The sequence below is a fragment of the Sitophilus oryzae genome, unplaced genomic scaffold, assembly GCF_002938485.1.
Source record: "Sitophilus oryzae breed Bouriz unplaced genomic scaffold, Soryzae_2.0 scaffold_1639_pilon_pilon, whole genome shotgun sequence".
NCBI classification, from domain to species: domain Eukaryota; kingdom Metazoa; phylum Arthropoda; class Insecta; order Coleoptera; family Curculionidae; genus Sitophilus; species Sitophilus oryzae.
This window is the reverse complement of record NW_022146324.1, coordinates 317,788-342,754: the sequence shown is the minus strand read 5'-3', so window position 1 is coordinate 342,754 and position 24,967 is coordinate 317,788. Positions and strand designations below refer to the sequence as shown.

Genomic DNA, 24,967 nt, shown 5'->3' with positions numbered 1-24,967 from the left:
GACAGGGATTTTGCTTACCGACAATACGACGTGAGCTACGACCGGACCAGGACCAATCAGAATGATCAGTCTTTCTTGGACATTTGCCGCGGAAGTGTGTGTTAATTTCTGTTGTGATAAGTGTGGTTGTGTTTGCAGTTTGATTTTTTCGGTTTTGATATTATGTTAAAATTAATTTTGAAGTATTGTATCACCTGTTTTTATGTAATAGTACTTTTTTTAGTTCTATGATCTGATATGTTATGATTTGTTAATGTTTGTTTAACAATGTTATACCAAAGAGGTTATACTTAATATATTTATCAATTTGCATAGCCTAACTTTTTTATCAATAAACTTTGTAGATTTTCAGATTATTTAATTCCTTTTGTTTCCGTTTGTAATTTTATTTTTAAGACATATTATGTGATTGTTTCACATAATATGTTTTAAAAATAAAACTGCAAATAGCGAATAAAAATAATTAAAATAAAAAAGTGTATTTTACAATTCCCCCCGGCCCCGCACCCCTTTGGATAACCTATAATGTCAGCTATGTCGAGAGATGGCGTTACGAAAATGGAACCGATTTATTACAAGGAACTTGGGCTTCTTTTTCGTTAGTATATTCTGTGGTCAAAACCATATGGTGTATTGTCGAAAATTAACTGTGTTAAGTTTTAAATTATTTCTGTTAAAGTGTAAACTTATAATTTATTAAAAAAATCCATGTTAAGGGGGCCGTGAGATTATTAAATTAAGTGTTTAAGGTGAAATAAAGCTATTATTGTCATATGTATTTATAACAAATGTGTGTAAGAGGTGTTTATAATTGTAAAATTTAAAGTTCCAATGGATTCAAAGGCTGAAGATCGAATTCTTTTAGAAGAAACATTCTATGTTTTATCAAAGAAAAGCAGTGTGTTCAAAGTAAGATTAACCTTTAAGGGCCTACATTTAATCAAAGATTCAGAGCAGCATTTCAAAGAACAGATCATTCCTATTAAAGATATAATTGGTTGTCAGTGTTTGAGAAGCAAAAGAAAGACAAAGAATTGTACTTGCCAATCCTTGCCTAGATCTGATAGTTTGCAGGTTGTAGAAGAGAATTCCACTGATTCAGATGACTCAGATACAAGCGCTTATCTTTACATTTATGCATATATAATTCAAGGCAATAAGGAAACAAATAAAAAAAGAGAAAGGACAATAATTACTCTAAGGTTTCGATCATTTGATCGATATGAAGATAATAACAAAGAAGCCCAAAGGTGGAGATCTGTAATCAAAAGATTAATCAAAGGAGAACCCCTCAATAATTTTACATTAAATGAATTTAGTTTAACTCATCGGCATAGAGAAACAAGAAGATTACTGGTTTTGTGTAATCCAAAAAGTGGAGCTGGAAAGGGAAAACAAATATTCCAACAAAAGATAGCTCCAATAATAAATGAAGCTGAAATACCCTATGATTTACACATGACAAAGTATGCAAATTTTGCCAGGGATTTTGTTCGAACACACAACTTGTTTCAATGGACAGGCATTGTTGTGGTGAGTACAATTATTATTCAATAATTAATTAGAAATTTTGTTATCAAAAATAGTTACAAAACTTTGCAATTTGCCTTATCTTAATTGGTCTATTGTTTTATATTGTTTTATTGATTTACATAGATGCTTTGATTTAGATATTTTTTATGAAAGCAAGGTACTTATGTTTTTTAAAATTTGTAATTAAATATCTAATTAAGAAATTATAATATTTAAGAAAAAAAATAGCTATATACATTATTAAAGCTATTAAAATTAAAGAAATATAATAAAATATTCAGGATAATGAACTAAAATATTATTAAAACATGAAAATGAAAACAATATTATTTTTGAATGAATATTTATGCTTAAAATAGGTAGGTATTTATTGGTATTTATACAGGGTGTCCCAGGCTGAGCGTGCATTAGAAGTTTCTAGAGAACTACAATATTTAGCTCGGAAATTTTTTGCACATCATAATTTCACAACGAGATCTATCGATTAAAAATATTTTTAATATGGCGGCACTTCCGGAAATACCGGAAGTTGACAGCAACTTCCTTATTTTAATGGGTGCCCCCATTTTTTATTATATACTCTGTAAAATTTTATGAATTTTGGTATCAAACACTCTCTCTAACATTAACCCTTTTTGAGAAAAAAAATATTAAAAATTTTTGAACCAAAAAAACTGCTTGTCAAAAATATGTGTATAGCCTAAACGTCAAATATAGTGATTACCACAGCCACTGTGCCATAAAGAGAAAACATGTGGCTTTCTGTTTCAAAAATTAAATTGTTCGAATGTCATATAATAATGGCCGCAGCTGTCATAGAATTGAGCGATTAAAAAATTATCATAAATAATTTTTTTCAAATGGAACCCCGCTTTTTTTATTTCACTAGTGAAAACGCCTTTCAATTCATTACTTTTTGACTATATATGTTCCTATACCTAAAATAAGTCGTTTTTAAGTTATTTAAGATTTATTTTTAAATCATATATTTTTCTTGATTTTAACTAGTAACCTATGACTTTAAATCAGGGTTGGAAAAAATCATGATTTTTTTTAAAAAATAAAAAAAATCAGATTTATTTGATTTAAATCAGATTTTTTTTTATTTAAATCAGATTTTTTTGATTTTAATTCAAAACAATATTTAAATCGGATTTCCAAATGACTAGGACTTATTTCCAATTAAAGTCCTATCCTAAATGGCTAAATCTTTATAACTCTGCCCGATATCAATAACATTAATAATTCTAGGGTGCGTTTGTCATTTTTCCACATCGATCACCAATATATTTCGCAAAAAAATCGCTCGCTTCAGATCAAAAGGATTTTTTTCAAACGTCTCAAAAGTATTAATTTTTGTCATTTTAACGCCTAGGTATAAAAGTAAAGCACTGTTACGCCTAAGCAGAAAAGTACAAAAATATATTATTAAACTGATATTAAGTGTCAAATTCAACCAGTATTTATATTATTTGCAATGTTTGAAATTGATTAAAAATGATTTGTAATGTTTTAAAAAAATAGTATGTATGTTTTATTAGGAGTAAAAATGTACTTTTTGTGATTCCTTGTAACGTCGGAATAGCTTTACGATGGTCCTTCAAAGGTACAGCATCATCAAAAAAAGAATATTATTTACTCCTAATAAAACAATACATTATTGTTCGGAAATACTTTTAAGTCGAGACTGAAATTAGTATTAGTCAAAGTGTAAAATAGTCACTGCAGATCAAAATGTCGGTAAGAATTTGGAAAAATACAACCATTTCAAAAAAATATAAAACAACATATTTCCTGACAACGATTATTATTATAGATTCTCGGGAATGAAGATATATAGTCTCTATATCAGAAGAACCTAGTTCTGCACTAGACTGCAAATGATATGTATTCGAATAGCGAATTTTTGTCACTTATACATAAATTTTAAAATAAATCCCTGCGTTTAGCGGTCTAATGGATTCACACGAAATTACTTCAAAATCGGTCCAACATTTAAATTGATGAATAGATATTTTTATATAGTTTTATAACATTTTTATAGTTTTCTAGGACACCTTTTTATAACTTTTATAGTTATTTTTTGATTTATAATAAAGTTTTAATAAAATTATTTTTTTTTATTTAAATCAATGATTAAAATTAAAATAATCACTTGATTTAAATCACGATTTAAATCATGCCAACCCTGCTTTAAATGTCAAGTGATGTAAAACATATTATGTAAAACACTAGATCTGGCCATATCATATTGTGACGCTTTGTTCAAAAAGCATCATTATTTTCCTGAATGAATTTGCGCTATTTTTTTTTTCGATCATACGGAATATTATTAATAATATCAATTATTAGAGATATATTTTTATAAATACACTTTTTAAACTCTTAAGGGGGGGGGGGGCAGGTAGTATTTATAATACAGGAAATTCAAATAATTCGTGTTCTGAGAGAGGGAAACAAATTGTCTGACCGTTTGACACTTAATGTCAAAGGAAGCTAGATAAAATCAAGAAAAATATACGGTTTCAAATTAAATCTTAAATAACTTAGAAACGATTTATTTTAGGTATAGGAACATGTATAGTTAAAAAGTAACGAATTGAAAAACCTATTCATTAGTGAAATAAAAAAGTTGGTTCCCATTTGAAAAAAATGATTTATGATAATTTTTTAATCACTCAGTTCCATGACAGCTGCCGCCATTATTATATGACATTTGAACAATTTAATTTCTGAAATAGATAGCCTTGTCTTCTCTTTATGTCACAGTGGCTGTGGTAATCACTAAATTTGACTCTTAGGCTATACACATTTTTTTGACAGGTAGCTTTTTTCGTCCAAAAATTTTGAATATTTTTTTTTCTCAAAAACGGTTAATATTTTTTTTTCTCAAAAACGGTTAATGTTAGGTATAGAGTGTTTAACATCAATATTCATAGAATTTTACAGAGAACTTAGGTACGTAATAAAAAATGGGGGCACACCCATTTAAAATAAGAAAGTTGCTGTCAACTTCCAGTATTTCCGGAAGTGCCGCCATATTGAAAATATTTTTAATCGACAGATCTCGTTGCAAAACAATGATGTGCAAAAAATCTCCGATCTACATATTGTGGTTCTCTAGAATCTTCTAATGCACGCTCAGCCTGGGACACCCTGTATATCTACTTATTTATTCTTAAAAGGTAAAATTATAAAAGTATTGCCAAAAAGAAACCTATTAAAATAATTTTGTATTAAATTTACCATTAAACTTAAAATTAAATTTGATTATATGTTAGAGAACGTTTTTAGATAAAATATTCCATAAAAAATAATATCAAATTATAGTATAATTATATGTATGTAGATTATATACCTATTTTAAAAAATTAAAACATAAAACCATTTATTATTATTTTTTCTGAGAAATTGCATAATAAATCACACCACAATTTTTTAATTTTAATTTTTTTATACAGCACAAATTAATGCATATGTTAGATAAATAAACAACTAAATAGTTAAAACCAGAGGTTAAAACAGTACTTTATATACCGTATGTTGTATCGCATGTAAATTTTAAAAACGTTAAATAAAAGTTCACCATTTTAATTTAGAGAAAAATGTATTTGTAAAATGAAGCTAATGGTTCATTTTCAATAGCTTCCACGAATTTCTTTTGGAGTTATGAAAGAAAAAAACTATTTTTCATCCAAATATCGACCTTAGTTCCGGAATTATTTGGAAAAAATCGAAATAAAAATGAAACTTCTACACCCTGTATCTCCGAAACTATCCATTTTAGGAGTGCGTCTCAAAAGTGGCTCACCCCTATAACTTTGTTATTTTTTCAGATAAAAAATCGCGGTTTGGTATGTTAGTGTATGACATAAATTGAGAATGATTGACTATTCAATTGTTTTCGGTCACTTCCTGTTTCGCCGGAAATGACTACAACTTTTGATTTTTAAATGACACTCTCTGTATTTTGTTACTTCATTCGGTTTAAAATGACCATTTGAAAAAATTGAGATATGATTAAAAATACGATTTGGGCATCTTTGAACTGGCCAGAACAAGACACTAAAAACATTATGGTGCGTTTAGACTTGAGCACGCACGAGCTGAGCGTGCGCGCACGGCATTCGTTCGCGCTCTCGGCTCCGTTCAAATTAACAACTTATTTTTCGACGAATGAAGTGATCCATTTGTGCGCGCACAGCAGAGTTGTGTTGGCGAAAATAATGGACTACCAAGAAATAGTCGAGGCTGAAGTCATTGTGTTATGCACAGCTTAATTATTAAAAAGAAGAAAAATCGAAAACATCGTCGCTGGTGGCAAACCCAAATTTTTAGAAATCAATATAATTTACTGCAACAACTTAGTGTCTGAGGAGGGCTATGATCAGTTCAAAAACTTTACAAGAATGACCAGGCCCGACTTTAAATATTTACAAAATTTAATAACACCAAAAATTACAAACAAAAGATACAAATTTTAGAATAGCAATTTCATTAATATCGGCATATTCAATATTAATTTTATTTACAAGGTTTTGCCATGCGTTATATTTTTTTTTTGATTTTTTAATAATACAAAGAATGTTTAACATCTAATAATATAGGCAACTTTTCATATTTTTCAATTAATAATAACGAAGATTCATTGATCCACTTCATAATTTTAATAAAGAAAACGAACAAAAATCACACACGCACGCACGAACGCAGACAAAACAAATTTCCGGTCGAAATTGGGCGTTCGCGCACACATAAAAACCCTTTGAGCACGGACCAAAAACCGACACCAGACGGCTCACGTTCGCGGCTTCTCGCGCACAGCCAGATTTAGAGTGAGCGTGCGCGCACAGCCGTTTACACTTGAGCATTCGCGGAGGATCAGTGCGTGCGTGCTCAAGTCTAAACGCACCATTAGACGATCAAATCATTAAAAATTAGTGTGTTTAACACGGCACTCTAGATTGAAATTTAAAATACAATTTTGTTTTAAGCAAAAATAAATTCTCGTCAAAGTATCCTTTTCTGTCGAATAATGTAAAAAAATACCGAGGGTGCCATTTGAAAATCAAGAGTTGTAGTCATTTCCGGTGAAACAATGACCGATGTGACCGAAATCAATTGAATACGTCAATCAATCCTAATTTTGTGTCATATACTAACATACCAAATCTTGTTTTTTTATCTGAAAAAAAAAAAAGTTATAGGGGTTTTTATGTGAAAAAAATAAAAAGTTATATACACTTTTGAGACGCACCCGGTATAACAGGATGGTCCGAACCATAGACTTAAAATAAAATATAGACTACACTATTTACATCTCAACGCGGACAAACAACCTTTTTTGTACACATGTTTACTTCTGGGTACAGTCGACCGAGCCTTCCTCATCCAGCCTATGTTGTCACGTCTTTAATATTATCAATATTTTTTTTCTTGTTATATACATATATTGAGATATTAATACTACAGTTTAATAAGTAGGTTTTAATATTCCATAGATGTATTAAATAGTCCTTATTCTACTAAATTATAAGTCGGATACTGTTTAATAAGGATAAGTTCTTTACAATATGACAACACCGATTAGAGGCGAGGGAGCCTATTCATTCATTTATTACCTTGTAGTACGTGTCGCACGTGTGCGGTAAAGCTTTGTTGCCGCTATCTCCGCGGCTGTATTAACGCATTTTCTTAGCTTGTAGTCCTTAATTGTTTATTTTATTGACTTTTTCTGTTCAAAAACTATAAAATATGGTTCGCCAGTGCCAAATTTGCAAGAAATTTGACTTTAATAATCCATTTAAGTCTTGAAACGACTTTTGACCGGTAGGCAACTCTCAATTTACCCATTGGGAGTCAGTGGCGTTGTTGTAGAAAGGCGCTTATTTAGATAATATTTTAGTAAAATGTAAAATCTGATTTTTTTCTCTTACATTACATTATTTACTTACTTACATTGTAACAAAATCATAATTATAACCCTGTTAATAATAAATAATGTTTTTATTAAAAATATATTCCGGTTTATTCTAAAATTATCTTCAGAATCTAAAATAACATACAAGAATTTTAAAATGATATTACATTATGAAACAATATTTTTTAATATACCGGGTCGTCTCAAAAGTGGCTCAACCCTATAACTTTTTTTATTTTTTCAGATAAAAAAACAGATTTGTATGTTAGTAGGTATATGACATAAATTAGGATTTATTGACGTATTCAATTGTTTTTGGTCTCTTCCTCATCTTTTGATTTTTAAAGGCAACCTCGGTATATTGCTACTTTATTCGATAAAAAATGACACTCTGAATAGAATGACATATCATATGTCAACTTTTGACATTGTCGCTTAAAAACATATCCTATTTTAAATTTCAATCCAGTTTTTTTTCAATCCACTAAGTTTTAATCAAGGAGCCTTGGAAAAATAGTTTTGATCGACTAATAGGTTTCGTGTCTTGTCTAGGCCTGTTAAAAGATGTACAAATCGTATTTTTAATCATACATATATCAATTTTTTCAAATGGAACAAGGGTGACTCATTAGCATATTTGGAAAAAGCATTTTTTTATGAATATATTGATACCACACACTTGGTATTTCGAGTCAAATTGTCGTTATGAACCGCGTGTTACAATTACAATTAAACCATATGCGAAAATGTCAAAAGTTGACATATGATATGTCATTCTATTCAGAGTGTCATTTTCTATCGAAAAAGTAGAAATATACCGAGGGTGCCGTTTAAAAATTAAAAGTTATAGTCATTTCCGGTGAAACAGGAAGTGACCAAAAACAATTGAATGCGTCAATCAATCCTAATTTATTTCATATACTAACATACTAAATCTTGTTTTTTATTTGAAAATATAAAAAAATTATGGGGATGAGCCACTTTTGAGACGCACCCGGTATAATAAAGACAGTACCGAGTTAAATAAATGTAGTTTTTATTTTATCCACTTCCTATCACCTTCCTTGCTTTAATGGAACAGATCTATGTTTTCTCTAATTTACATAATAAGACATCACGTAACCAGAAAATAAATTACAACGATCATTTTTTTTCTCTCCCTGTCGCCGATTCTATTATATCTGTGGAATAGATCCTGTTTTGATTAATATTAGGGGTTGTAAATGTTTGACTAAAATTAATAATTTATTATTAATTTCAAAAATTACCTAATTCGATTATAAAATTTCTTCTATAACGTGTATTTTATTATTTTTATCCTTTTTGGACTCTAAATTGTTTTTTCTAAACTTTTATTTAAAAAACCTGTCCTAAATCTTAATAAAATATAAAAAGTTTAAATACGATATATTTTTAATTTAATTATAGCTTCATTAAAATAAAAAAAATTACCCGGCTATGATACGGAGAGTTCAGGTGTACTTGAGAAACGAAAGACAGTGTTGTGTTTCTCGGCAGAGTCGTCAGGGAACGACCGTTACGACAGAGACAACCTATCTATCGCTCGTGTCGCACTCGTTATAACCTAAAACAATAACACAACAATAACAAGACAGTGTCTGACCGCATGTTCCAGCTATTTATGAATGAGATGCTCAGTCTATATTTTATTTTAAGTCTATGGTCCGAACTGTATTCCAGAAACTTCGGCAGCATATTCTGCAGATAAAAATAAGTAGAAAAGTTCGTATAAGTGTATGTATTGTCCCAAGATGCTTAGTTTCGGAGATACAGGGTGTAGAACTTTCATTTTTATTTCGATTTTTTTCAAATAATTTTTGAAGTAACGTCAATATTTGGATGAAAATTAGTGTCTGGGTGTTTTTTGACTTGAAAAATTTGTCAATATGACTCCTATTTGTATGCTTTATCTGTTTTGCTTTATCTGTTTTGAAGAGCAATAACTTTTTGTCCGTACCTGTATAAAACTACTGAGTGAAAAAATATACATTTCCGTGACTCAAGATATTTAAAAATATTTAAAATACATGTCATTATTGATAAAAAATAAACACGTTGAGTAGACAGTTATTCGACTAAAATAATAAATTTGGAAAATTTTTATTTTTTAAATTAATCATAAATTTTTCTGCGAAAAAATGATAATAAAACAGTTTCTATTCAACTTTTGGCAAAAGAATATTTCAAATTTATTATTTCAAACTATTAACTGTTTAGTCAACATGTTTAATTTACATATGTCAATGATGATAGGTGTTGATAATTTCGATTCTAAATATCTTGAGAACCATTACCCGTAGCGATTTTTACCAAGATACTTTTTTACGTAAAAAACGTCGCAAATTTATATTTTTTGACTCACTAGTGTACCTGTATAAAGGTACACGAAAAGTTATTACTCTTCAAACCAGTTAAAAATATGTAGGTGGCGCCCTCTACAAGTAGGAGTCATATTGACATCAAAACCAAATTTTTTATGTCAAAAAACTTCTAGACACCAATTTTCATCCAAATATTGATGTTACTTCATAAATTATTTAGAAAAAATCGAAATAATTGTTAAAACTTGTACACCATGTAATCTCCGAAACTAAGCATTTTAGGACATACATTTGTAAGAACTTTTTTACCTATTTTTATCTGCAGAATATCCTGACTAAGTTTCCGGAATACAGTTTGGATCACCCTGTATATAAGGCTGGTGCATATTCAATAATATATGCTCTAACTATATCTGTCTTCTATATTTAGGTAGGCGGAGACGGTATCGTTTTCGAAGCGATCAACGGTATCTTCGAGAGGTACGATTGGGCTGACGTCATCAAAACTATCCCTTTGGGCGTGGTTCCCGGAGGTTCCGGTAACGGCTTGGCCCGCAGCATAGCTCACTACGCCTCTGAGCCCTATCTTCCGGCGCCTACTCTACCCGCAGCCCTTGCTGCTGTAAGGGGCACCAGCGAACCTATGGACCTGGTCAGGGTGGAGACGACGTCACAGATATTGTTCTCGTTCCTGTCGGTTGGATGGGGCTTACTGTCTGATATAGATATCGAGAGTGAAAGGTAAGTATTTTAACGAAATATCAGAACTTAAGAGAACTTGAAGTGCATAATTTAGCGGTTTAAATTTTAAGCTCTCTAAAGGCGCTTTAAATCCCAGGTTTAACGGTGACTACGACCGTTGATTGAAGAAATAAGAAGATGTAAATAAGCAACCTTATGAGCGATTTCGAGATTTCCGAAGTAACGTCAATTTACTCTGCGCCGCTGCGCGCTGGTAGTCGTTTATAGCGCAGCGGATAAGGAATTCTGTACCCACTGTTGCCAATTAGCGGTTTTCCCGCTAGATCTAGCAGTTTATTTTTCAGTTTAGCGGAAAAAAATATTATTTAGCGTCTAGCGGTTTACATTTTTGAATAAAATATTGTATATATATAATAAAAAACAATAAGTAAAATTGACACAAAAAATTATCATTTCAATTCTAAAAAACAATTTTTTTTCAAAATTTGCCCCAATAGTCGGGTAAAGATCATATATTTTTATAGTATCTAGGCTTACAATCTTCGAAGTCACGTTAAATTCGTCTCATCAGGTGATAAAAGCTCTAATAAAAGGTTCAAAAATAGACGAAAAAGCAAAATTTCAGGTTCAGTTACGCCCCTAGCGGATTCTAGCGGTTTTTAATACACGAATCTAGCGGGATCCATCTTCCAGAGTTGGCAACCCTGACTGTACCGTAGTTCTGCTTTCAGTTGACGGCAAATACGTTTAAAATAAAATATACGGAGGGTACCGCTTAAATTCCTCTCCCGATATTGAAGGATGGCTATTGAATTTCAATGCATTTCCTACATAAGTCTATCCTTGTGTTGTAGGAGGTTTGACTAAACAAAGATGAACTTATGTCTTGAAACCATTCGACACGATTTTCTGTCCCTCAATACTGGGATGTAAATCCTCTCATTGCTCTTATGGGGAGGCCGTCGAATATTTTATTTAAACGTATTTGGTTGACGGAGTGCACGGAGTGGGTGATTGGGGGGATCCGTAGATTTACGGATTTTGGGTATGGTACGTTAATAATACGGGTTTTGGGTACGGTACGTTAATAATACGGATTTTCTTAAATCTAAGAGTTTCCATAGCATGAGGGGCCCATAGTCCATAGAGAGTGATATAATTATAATAATAAAGAAATATGATTAAATCTAATTTTAATCAAGATACATTTCTTCTTGTTTTATCTATTCTTTTACATGAAATAAAAAATACTGAAGGATAGAAATATTTTGTTATATTTACAATATTTATTTTTGTTATTTATACTATGTTTAACACAAATAAATTTTCAATATGTAAATGCTAAACGCGGATTTGTCATCAAAATATATTTTGGTGAAATGTATTAAAGATATTACACATTTTAATCTAGCAATACTGTCGCTTTCAGTTCCACACCCCCTTCGATATGAAAAATTAGAGAGCGTAAATGAGTGTTTTATGCGTTGGCCGCCGAGTTAGGGCCAACCCTAGAGCACTTGAGAAGTAAGGGGAAATCAAATCAGCCTTGTCACGAATTCGCCCATTAGATTGCGTATCTTCCCAATTCTTTCAATCAACACTACGACAGTCTTAATACCTTTGGATAGATAGATAGTTGGCTATCGATTTGGCTAATTTAAACAGCGGCTTCGTCGCTGGTAAAAAGTAAAAATAATCTAGTGATCGCTAGCACCGGCATAACCGAGAAAAATCACTGTTTATGTTCAGCCGCTTATATCAGCCGGAACCGATCACCATATTGGATCCTAGCGCAAGCCGCAAACGGAATCCGATGAAAACGAGCTGTATTTATGTACCTTTTTGTGACTTAAGTCGCTGGTACGTAGTAAGGTAATAAGAGTCGCTGGTCGCTGTAACCGGTGTACCAGTGTCAAAAGACGCTGTTAAGCCCATCTCTAACTGAAGGAGTTTTAAAAATGAATTATAAAATCCGTATTATCAATTTTGCCCCTAGTTTTTAATAATAATTTCAAACAACCAACCAGTAAAATCTAAACAAACCGGTTGTTTATTTACAGTTTGATTTAAGCACGGACTTTAACATAATTATTTTTTGCTGCCAAAACCTGAAGACATTTGATGAAAATGATGGCAAGCAAATAAGAAAGATATATTATTGTTACAATTCATGCTCATGCTATAAGCCGACATCTTAGACTTTAAATTCATCGTTTTGCTTCTTTGCAACCTGTCATGAAGCTAAAAATTTTAAATGAGACATATATTATCAAAAAGGCAGAATTTTGTCTGATACAGTTCAACATGAAAGGGGGAGTTCTTGGCAAATTGTCATTATGTGCTTGTAGAATCCCTGTTTCCATATTGTTCTAACCCTCTTATCTTATATCACAAAACAACAAGAAAAACTCACATCTCGGAACGCCCCGTTTTCGGTCACGTGACTATGTGGGCGTGTTCGCACGATTAAAACAGTCTATTATCTACAATAATAATTTTGGAAAGTTTGAAAAAATATTTTTGCTGATGGCTTTCAAATATTTAATTGAAATACATATAGATGATGTTTCGAGTAATTTTAGAATTCATGCAAATTATCCATTGGTTAGGTTAAGAGTGCTCGGCGGTACGAGATTCACGATTTGGTCGATAGCGCGACTTCTGGGTCTGCGATCGTATAGAGGAAAATTATGGTACTTGCCTTCCGACATTCCCATTTCCAAATCGAACGACAAGTTCGCCAGTCCCATAAACACAGGCAGTACTCTGGAACTGCCCGCCGAAGTTCATCTGGAAACTGAAGAAGGTATAATTATTTTTACCTACCGTATGACTTTTGTGTCATAAAAGTTTTTTTTTTTAATTTTTAGGGCGTCCGAGGGTAGATTCGTGGTATAGTGCCCATTCTAGACGTAGCGCATATTTTTCTACTGGTGGCAGTTCATATCAGTCTACTACAGATAGCAAATTAGGTAAATGTTTGCTAAATATGTTTTTTTTTCCAAAATATTTCTCTACTTAAAATGTTTCTGTAAGATATATTTTGATTAGGTGAATTATTAAACTTTGCAATAAATACCAATAAGTTTAAATGTAGTAAAACAGATGATTTCAGTAGCTGTTTAAACATCCTGTGTATGGCTTGTTCAAATAAACATTCCATCTAAAAACATGAAGTGGTTTTTTGACATCTAGACACCATTTTTTAAAAAAAGTGACTAATATCGCGATTTTGATTCATACTGCACAAGCAAAGCTTTGTAAAGAAATGTAAAATCGAAAAATGTTACACTGAAATAATTATTTAAAAAATGGAATTACCTGATTTTTTTCATGCTTATTCATTTATATGATGTATATTCATAAGAATATTCTCTAGGTGAAGGTGATGTGCCTAATTCTAAAGACAAAACTAGAAGAATGTATGGACCAGCATCACAGTTGCCGAGTTTGACAACATCGTTGCCTGATGATTGGAAATGCATGGATGGAAGATTTGTAATGGTTAGAATTATCAGTATTATTCATTAAAATTTAAACTTAAAATGTAAAATATGAAATAATGTATATGTTACGACTAATATGGATACTTGAAACTAGCCAGCTATTTTGTAAAAAAACAGCACAACCACTACCGCCAACTAACACCTAACGACCTAACTAACAAAATAATTGGCTAGTTTAATATATTTAATATAACTAGCCAAGTATCCATTTTAGCCGTAGCATATATAACAAAAAAAAATGATAAGGGAATTCCTGGTAAAGAGAATTATTCATAGATTTATGCCAATTTTTTTTACTTTTAACAGGTACATGCCTCATATCAAACCCATTTAGGGGAAGACTGCTTGTTTGCTCCTGAGGCCAAACTCAATGACGGTCGAATATGGTTACTAGTTGTAAAGTATGGAGCCAGCAGGACTCAGCTACTGCAGTTCTTACTTGGCAAGTATTCAATACTTAAACTTTGGGACTTATATTTCTGTGGTACTAAGGCAGAACCCGATATGTCAAATAGTAAATAATGTTGACATATCTGGTTCTGCCTTAGTACCACAGTTTTTTTTGTTTTTATTTTGTCATTTTTTAAAGGTCGGCATCATCTTTCTAAATCATGTTCTATCGCCGGAACAATTATGGCAGTGAATACATTTGATTTGAATTTTTGCGGGTTTGCTGCCGATTTCTAAGTTTATTTTATAATTGACTTTATGCAACATGGTATAAAACAGGAAAAACATTGTACAGGACTTGAATTTCAATAAGATTATTGTGAATTTTAGAAAGATGCTTCAAAAATGGTTGTGACAAACTTGTGCCATTGCGTCTTATCTGATAGTCAAGCAGCGTTAAAAGCGATCAACTCAGTATCAATCAATTCGAAATTGGCCAAAGGATGCATAGAGAAGCTGAATAAACTAGGCAAAGAAAACAAAGTCCTCCTACTCTAGGTGCCTGCTCTCCAAGGGATAGAAGGCAATGAAAAAGCAAATGATCTAGCTAGAAAAGGAGCGAACACTCCACTAACTGGACCAGAACCGTTCTGCTTCCCAAGTGGTAACCAACTAAAGGCGGAACTCAAGAACTTGGAAGACTCATCCGCAACCTGGAATGGGAATCTTCAGCCAGCAACGGTCAGACACTCGAAGAAGTTTCTGAGGGCTTACGACTAAGAAAAATTCTTCCTGGAGTTAAGTAAGAACAACCTTCGGATTGTCACAGGGTTTTTAACAGAACACTGTCTCCTCAATGAACGCCTCAGTAGATTGAAACTAAGAAGAAACGGCGAATGCAGATTCTGTGGGGAAGATGGGGAAACACCAGAACACCTCTTCACTGCTTGCGCCGAGACGACAACCATTTGTGCCATGAACTTTGGTACAATTGATATTGGAGATGGAGAACTACCTTCTGTAAAACCGTTACTGGCTTTTGTTAAAGCCCTGGGACTGTATGATGAGTTATAACTCAAGAAAGGGGGAACCGACGAAAAACGTAACAATTGGTGTCAAGTGTGGCGTGTGTGATAGACAAGAAAAATAAAAAGACTGACCATGGCTCTAAAATAATTCTTGAAAGACTTGAAAGTGTCCGAACTGAAATGCATATTGGAAGAGAGAGAGTGCGAGACAGATGGAAGGAAAAGCATTTTGCAAGCTAGACTGAGAGACGTTTTGGTGGAGGAAGGTGAGGATCCTGACACATTTTGCTTTGAGTTGGAAGGTGACCTTGACTCGTGCCTACAAAAATTAGAAAATAAAATGACAGAGAATTCTCAAAAATTAGACGACAACTTGAACAATTTGTATAGTAAAATAATTGCCTTGGAAGTTAATTTAGAAGATAAAATCAGTGATAAAATGACGGAAAATTCCCAAAAATTAGAAGATAAAATTAATATTTTAGAAGATAAGATTGCAGAAAATTCCAAAGACATACAGGCCAGCTTTAATAGTAAAATACTTAATTTAGAAGAAAAGTTAACAGAAATCCTGGAATCTTCCAGGGAATTAGAAGAAAAGATTATAGAAAATTCTACAGAACTACAAGACAAAATAACACAAATTGAGGACGAAATTTTGAAAGAACAAATAGCAAAGGCAAATTCACCAAAATGTCAAGAAACATCGGAGGGCCCGACACTCGTCGAAAATAAGTATACCTCAAAATCAGTTATAAAACCTCCACAGTTTGACGGAAAAACCGCTTGGGCCAATTATTTTTGCCAGTTTGAGGCCGCTGCGAGAGCGAACGGATGGACAATCGCTAAAAAGGCTACCGCTTTGACTGTCGCACTGCGAGGAGATGCGACGGATATCCTGCAGACACTGTCACCATCGGAACAGGGAGATTATCAGCAATTGGTACGACATTTAGAAATGAGGTACGGCCAAGCTCAGTTGGAACATGTCTATCAATACCAACTAAAAAATCGCATTCAAAAGTCAAATGAGTCTCTGCAGGAGTTTGAAGCCGACGTAGCCCGCCTCGTTCGCCTTGCGTACCCTGCTATGCCCGAAAATGTTATGGAGCGCTTAAAAGTACAGGCTTTTATTGATGGTTTACGTGACAACGAGACAAGGCAAACACTTCTTTTAGCTCATCCAACGCATTTGGGAGATGCCCTGGAATTTGAGGCCGCGAAAGAATGCTCTAGGTCTCTAGGATTTGTACGGGCTGTTGAAGAGTGTTCCGACGATTCCAAAGTGGAAAGGATTGTGCGGAAAGTACTGGATCAGTATATGAGCAAGAAGGGGGGACCGATTCGCTGTTGGAATTGCGGACAGATGGGAAATCGTTGCAAAGAAGAGAAAGAAGTGAAAGTCTTAAGGACAACTGTGGTTAACGATACTTGGCAACCCGAAGATCTTGCAAACGACCAAATCAGTGACCCAGAATTAGGCTTAGTGATTAACTGGAAAAACACAGGCCAAAGACCAACGTGGGAAGATGTTTGCAGATATTCGCCGAACGTAAAATCGTACTGGGCCCAGTGGAATTCCTTGGTAATAGATAACGGACTACTTCGCCGTGTGATCGAGAGACCGGAGGGACAAGAAGAGAGAAGGCAGATCGTCATTCCAAAGAAGAGGGTCCCAGAAGTCTTGGAGGAAGTTCACAATGGAACCAGCGGAGGACATCTTGGTGTTACCAAGACACTTGGCAAGCTGCGTGAACGGTTCTACTGGGTGAACTGCAAAGAAGATGTGAGGGCCTGGTGTAAGAAATGTGACATTTGCGCAGCCATTAATGGGCCACAAAAGCGTGGTAAAGCCCCTATGCGCCAGTACAATGTTGGTAGTCCCTTCGAACGAATAGCGATCGACGTGGCTGGTCCTTTCCCGGAGACGAACGATGGCAACAAATACATTGTGGTAGTAATGGATTACTTCAGCAAATGGGTCGAGGCCTACGCGTTGCCAAATCAAGAAGCGTCCACGATTGCTGATGCCCTTGTTAAAGAATGGATCTGCAGGTTTGGTGTTCCCATGGAGCTTCATTCAGATCAGGGAAGAAACTTTGAGTCCAATCTGTTCCAAGGCGTCTGTGAAGTCCTGAACATCCGCAAGACCAGGACGACTGCTCTACATCCACAATCCGATGGGATGGTTGAACGCATGAACAGAACTATCAACCGTTATCTGGCCAAAGTAGTCTCTGACCACCAAAGAGACTGGGACAAATTTCTTCACCTGTTCCTGTTGGCCTACCGTTCATCCGTCCAAGAATCTACAGGGCAAACTCCAGCCAGCATCGTTATGGGACGGGAAGTGCGCCTACCCTGTGATCTGAAATTTGGTTGCCGACCGGGAGAAGAAGTCGCCGGAGAAGATTATGTCCACACACTACGTCAAAGGATGGACGACATTCATCAGAGAGTCCGCCTAAATATTCAAAGTGCTAGTGACCGAATGAAGGAACACTACGACATTCAAGCTGAGCATGGAGGATACCAACCAGGGAAGTTGGTGTGGCTATATAACCCGCAGAGACGTCGTGGGTTATCTCCGAAGCTACAATCCTCGTGGGAAGGGCCATACGAAGTCATGGATAGAATTAATGACGTCGTATACCGTATCAGAAAATTGCCAAAAGGAAAACCGAGGGTAGTCCATTTCAACCGTTTGAGCCCCTACCAAGGCGAAATAGAAGATCGTGCTGGGACCGTGAGAACCTGCAGCTTTGATCCCCCTGATTCGGAGATGTCCTTTGACGATTTCATGGCCCGATACAACAGCAGTGAGAAGGCTCGCTATGGTGTAACCAAAGAAGATCAACGAGACCTCTTTTCCGTGCCTCCTGATTATTCGCTCGCTCATTGTGTGGCTCGAGATTTGCGGATGTCCAGAGGAATCGCTGCGACGTTCAATGAGAAGTTTGGGCGTGTCGGAGAACTACGCCGACAGGATCCAGAGGTTGGAAGCGTCTTGAGGCTAACCGACAATGCACATGGTCAAGCAAGGCACATCTTCTACCTGGTCACCAAGGAATGGTCCCCGAGTAAGCCGACTTATCTCAATCTATGGAAGACCCTGATTGAACTGAGAGAAGCCCTGCTAAACAACAACATTGCACGATTAGCCATTCCGAAGCTGGCGTGTGGACTCGATGGTTTGAGTTGGCGTACAATCCGGAACATGATTGAAGTCTTGTTCAGATTTACGGGAATCGAGATCCTCGTTTGCTGCTACAACCCAAAGCTGAGATCGGGAGAGAAAACTGTAGACTGCTATTTCTACCAGACTTCGCAATGTACCAGGGGCCAGCTTTGCAAATACCTTCATTCACCGTATAATCTCGGGACGAGCATGTGCCTAAGAAGGGGGCAGTGTTGCGAGCCGGTGTGGACTCGACCTAACCTCACAATATGGCCCGCCCTCGGATGACCTTAACATCGCATAGACACCGCAATGATTCATTCGTTCGAGAAGAATCGAGACCCACTAGAATGGACTAGTACATACGAGAACATTCGAAAACCTTCTCTATGCGCCTAACGATCTATGGACTATTCTAGATTTCTTTTGCTGTAGGTATAAAAGCCGGCGGCAGTGGCCTAGAGAGGGCAGTTATAAATATACCAGTGCAGTTGACGCGCTAAAATTCAAAATAAATTCTTAGTTATAAATCGTTTGTAAATAGTTCTATAAGTCTTTTATCGTTATTGTTTTTGTTAATTAGTGTTAAATAAATAGTGTTTAAATAAATTGTGACTTTCTATCCACACGGAACCGACGAAAAACGTAACATTATTTTCATTTGAAGAATTATACGTAGTTATGTTTTAACGTCTTCTGTTTATCTTTCCAGGTTTAAGCACTGGAGCACATGCAATCAACAATAACAGAAGTTCCGGCGAGTACATCAAACTCATTCCAGTAAACGCTTTTAGGATTGAGCCCGACATGACAGAAAATGGGTAAGAGTTTTTATTGAGGCGTATTTATTACTGAAATGCTACAAATTGGCTAAATATTATATTATTTAACATTACTATTATTATAGTTTCCATACGTCCAGATTTACCCGGGCATGTGCGGGTTTTTAAGTAGTCAAAGCTGATGCGGCCGGAATTTGAAAAAAATGTCCGGGAAATCTAACCGTAAAAAAACCTTAATTTTGTTGCATATTTTAATCGTTACAATGTTATATATCTACTAAACCGACCTCGCTTACAAGTATATCTATCTGGCTATTTTTTTCGTTTTCGGTGCAGTCGTGAATGTGAATTATTTTGTCTTTATTTTGTTGATTATATGCGCTTTAAGAATATTGTCTGTCTAACGATCCATTACAGTGACAGTTGTGCCTATCACTTAACCTAACCAACTTACTTATACAAAAATTTACAAAATACCTAATCAGTTTTATTATTTTCAACGTTTTTCTACGTAAATCAGACACAATCTTTATAAAAATTAAAAAAAAATGAGAAAAAACAAAAATATAATAAGATTGCGTAAGTATTTTACCGATAACGGCTGCACTGTTCTCCAAGCTCGGTCTACTACCGTTCTCGTAAAAAAATAGGTGATGCATCCCATCAATAAAAATTCGACAAATTTTCAAATGGCCAATGAGTGAGCGCAGTGTGTTTTGCGGTGACATATTCGTCAAGTCCACGTGAACTCTCTGCCGCGTGTATACAGGGTGTTTTCAAAAACATTCTGTGCCAATCTCGTAGGGAGTTTCTTCACGTAAATATTAGATTTATTTTTTATATCAACATACGGGTTACTACAGAGGGTTAAAATCTTCATTATCTTCAACTTATTATATGTGCTACCTATTTTTAATGCTAAAAAATGTCAACAGATTAACCAGGGACGTGCGTATGTGTTATCACTGGAACTTTTCTTCTCTTGTTATCAGAATTATAGAGAATTGATGAGATAAACACAATTTTATTAATCAGATTAAAAATAAAATTAATAAATTATTTATTTACTCAAATTTATTATTAAATTTTATTAAAACTTATAACACTGATATTCAGTGCTACTTACAGCAATTTCAAAAACAAAATCATTGCATTAAAGTTCATTTTCCAATGCAAAACATTGCATTTACGATAATTACAAAAGACCTATTTTTTAAAGTTTTAACATCCTGTAACTTTATGTTGACATGTTTATTCGTGTTTATAGGATTTTTTTTCATATTTTTTGATGAGGAATCGATGAATACTTATTTAACACCTTGGCGAGTTAATGACACACAAAATTTAAAAGTTGCTATTAGACTTGGATTAGGGCAAATTAAAATAAAATTACGTTTATTTTATCAAGAAGACTGAAATCGACAAAATATCAAGAGAACTTGTAATCCGCAATAAATGGTTTATAAAATTTTGCTAACAAAAGAAGAAAAAGTCAATGGCGTACATAGTAGTAGTTTCTTTTTAGAAAAATATTCCACTGATAACCCATGTGCATGTCCCTGGTGAATATGACACTTTTTAGCATAAAAATACATTGCACTTATAGCACAGATTATACAGATTATAATCTTTGTTTTTTCTTTATTGTTTTTCGTGGTTCCAATTTTCGGAATCGGGCACTAGTTAGGTTACTAGTTTGCGCACATAGCACGCCCACTTATGGCCTCTAAAATTGTGCACAGCGCCTGATCGGCACAGTTATTAGAGAGATATCGCAAAACCGAATAGCGTCATGCAGTAGTTACGCGTACCTTATCATGGTTACGATATGGGCGAGTCAAGTTTTAACGCAACGCCCGCTAATAACGTTACCGCCTGACGTAATTTGCGGATCAATTACACCAAGCGCTATTTCTAAATAACGTTTAAAAATTGCTTAAATGGGCATGTGCGGGTATTTGACAACCGGGGCCGGCCGGCGAGATCTTTTATTTTAGGTTATGTTTGAATTGTTTTGAATTATTACTTTAGTTTTATTAGGTAATTTCATATTTAAGTAGCTGGGATTAGTTTTAATTAAATAAATATGACCCAAAATATGGATTCCACCTCATTCAATATTAAAGAACCTATAAAGAGGCTTAGGTTTACAGCAGATGACGACTTAGCACTTCTAAGAGAATTTGTTGCTTGTTGCTCTAAACCCACTGGCAGACGTTGAACAATAAAGCACTGGAAATAAGCACTTTACCCCTTTAGTTTTAAAATACCTAGTAAACAAAACAATTTCAAAGTTTAAATTCAAAGTTAGGTTAAGTTTAAATAGCGGACGCGACGCGAACAGAATTCTTTCCAATCCGATAACTATAAATGAAGAGAGTTAATACCACCTCACGTAAAGAAAATAACACCTGGCCTTATTAACGCACATGCACTCTATTCGGTTTAGCGATATCGTTTTTTATGATAGAATTACGATATTAGCGAAAATTGTTTTTTATGACGATTCATAAAAAACAATTTTCGTACCACGAATTAAGGATAATATTTTTATCTGTATACATATAGTATACTTAATCTGTGCTTATAGTAACTTTACCATCAAAATCTCATTCGAATCGCTAAAAGCACTTGTAAGAAAACGATAAAAAAGAATGAAGACTTTAACCCTCTAGATAAGAAACAAAACAGAATCGGGCCTATATTGATGTAAAAAATAAATTTAATTCTTACGTGAGGAATCTCCCCACGAGAGATGTCAGAATACCCCGTATAGGTAGTGATCCATAAAATATACTGATGTTTAATATGTTTTGTAGTAAATTGATCATACATCCAATATTGTGTCTGCATTCTTGAAATTCCTTTTGTAGACACAGATGCATGCGCACTTACAGAGGAATCGCTACTATGATATGCTTCTTCATCTTCTTTTGTTGAAATGTTTCTTTCTTCTTATTTATTTATTCGTTTTAATGTAAATATTATAATCTCTTTGATGTACTTATACTTGATTTTTTCTAGATATATCACTGTTGACGGCGAACACGTAGACTATGGCCCAATCCAGGCCGAAATTTTTCCAGAATTGGGCAGAGTTATGGTTCCTTGATCCGAACATTCCATTAGTTATAGATGCGAAAAACGTAAATTTAGGCGAAAACCAAAGGTTGTGATTTTATCTACTTTAGAGCCTTTACTGATAAGGTTCGATAGTTTTTAATTAGGCTTATATAGATTTGTCTCGTTTTTATTGTGAAATGTTTTTAACAGCCATATATATTTTACCATTTTTGTTTTTGTTGTTAGGAGATTTATTATACGTACATCGTGTTTTTGATATTTTATATAAGCTCAAAGCTTTTAAGATAATAAAAGGTACATAGTAATTCTAGGTCTGGTTTGGGATAAAATACTTCACAATTTTTTATTACTGCACTTGATAACTTGGTGCTCAGTCAGTATTATTAGAGAGATTTTTGTTGTTTATTGTATACAATACAATCGAAAAAAAGCCGTGACAGTTAACTTCAAATGATAGTCGATGATACTATCGGGCCTACTCCAATATGTAATTTATTAAAAATTGACATAAAAAATTATTAATAATAATTATTCTTCATTTAGGATAGTAAGTAATTTATAATTTCCTTGTCCGCCCGACAAAAATATATGAAAAACACATGGAAGAAACGATGAGTGTCCAAAAACGATAAATGTTCAGGAAAGGGTCTTTTAATTCAAATTACGCATGGACTTTTATCATTTTTCCCATTTTTAAATGCCTGTTTCTATGTGACCGCTATCGATATTCCCGTTTGTTTAGATACCAAAAAGTGTAGCTTTTTAAGACGGAAAATATTATGCATTAAATCCAAATGAACAAAAAATTGACTTTCATCGTTTTTCCTGTGCGCTCTTCATATCTAATATAATATGTATAATCGTCATTTCACAGACCACTGTGACGTCTTTTTTTCGTTATAATAAAGTTACCTTGTACTTAATATCAGCTTGCAACAAGCATTTATATATAAAAGTATGTGGTTAATATTTTTAAAACATAGGCACAGCAAATATAAGGGATGCTTATTTTAATGAATTTTAAAAATTAAAAAAACATATATATTATTATACTACTTAACAAAAATACTTAAAACAGCAAGAACAGAATTATATGATAAGTCCATAATTCCAAAATTCCGAATATCGATTAGCCCTTGCTCTGAGGATTAGCCAATACAGAGGCCAATAATTGTCGAACGGAAGCGCAAACGAAAGCCGTACGAAGTTGGGCGAAGCCGTACGAATGAACAGCTGGTGCTAGCGTCTAGTCTCTTATTGGTCTAGTTATCCGATCAATAATTCAAAATCAGGCTTGCGCACTAGGCTTGAGCAGGCCTAACCTTCCTTCAGAAGATTTCTTTACCCATTTCACCGGCTCGGCTTCACAGAATGTAGTTTGGAGTCAATAATGGTTACTTTATAAATATATGGATAAGTCATTCCAATGGACCAGGAAATATTTTGACAAAAATGTTTTAAAAGATGACAGAAAATACAGTTTATCTGTGAATTAAAATGACAGACAAAGATGTTACATATTTTCTGGTTCAATAGACTTAACTATACAGAAGCGACACAGGCGATATTTTTGTAGGTCAAATTTAGAGTGAGATAGATTGTGATGGAAGAGAAGTCTAATTTTCAATTTTTTTTAAATATATGGTTTACATCAAAACGGGTAAAAAATAAGAGTAGCTTAAAGGTACGCGCACACTGACCAGCGCCGCACTTACCGCACGCGCCGCTCGAATCGCACTTTTTTTCTTGTCGCGCACACTGAGCCGTACCGATCGCGCCGCATTATTCGCTATTATGGGAATAATAGCGAATAAAACCAAACCAAACCAAATCTCCTCTTCGGCTACATACGTAGAGTGGAAGGAATTGCGTGTGACGTCAGCAGCACTAGCTGCATTTCCCGAAAATCATTCTGGCCCAACAATGCTAGCCGCATTTTCGTCGATGCGATTCGTGCGGCTCTAGAGTGTGCGCACTTTCATTGAAAGTAACACAAACGATATTTTTCTTCGGCCGATGCGGCGCGTGCGGCTCTGGTGAGTGTGCGCGTACCTTTAATGCCCATTTCTGATTAATATTTCCTCTTTTAAGTTGGATTTTATAATGGATGGATAAACTCGGGAGTTGACGTTCAGTTGAGGTTCAGTCGCAGTTGGATGTTCGCGGCAGTTGAGGTTCAACATTTTTGCATTTATAAACCGTCAGTTTCGGTTGTAAGTTTGGAACTGTGAAAATTTCAAACGTTTTCGATTTAAAAATACTTTTGATATTTTTCAAAGTTCAAACATAATAATTCAACAAATAATGCGCAAAATATAAACATTACAAAAACAGAAATAATGAAACAACAATAAGGGTCATTTTTCAATGCATCTCTTTTCTGTGCTTCACGTCATAGATAAAAGAAAATAATCTACTATTAAGATAGATATGAAACTTAATAGTAAAATTTTGGGTCAAAGCGCCCCTCCGTGTTTTTAGTAGAGACTACGTTTACTCTAC

At 34.2% G+C, this 24,967-nt stretch overlaps 1 protein-coding gene across 1 annotated transcript; it reads left to right on the top strand.

Annotated features, from left to right (window-relative positions):
- The first annotated feature begins 601 nt into the window (after positions 1–601).
- On the top strand, positions 602–24,967 carry LOC115880618 (sphingosine kinase 1-like). The gene is made up of 8 exons (XM_030897892.1): positions 602–1,533; positions 10,226–10,536; positions 13,107–13,303; positions 13,368–13,469; positions 13,877–14,001; positions 14,310–14,445; positions 19,312–19,420; positions 22,406–24,967. Exons 1-8 carry the CDS (start codon positions 832–834, stop codon positions 22,491–22,493), a joined length of 1,770 nt encoding a protein of 589 aa, XP_030753752.1. The 5' UTR covers positions 602–831; the 3' UTR covers positions 22,494–24,967.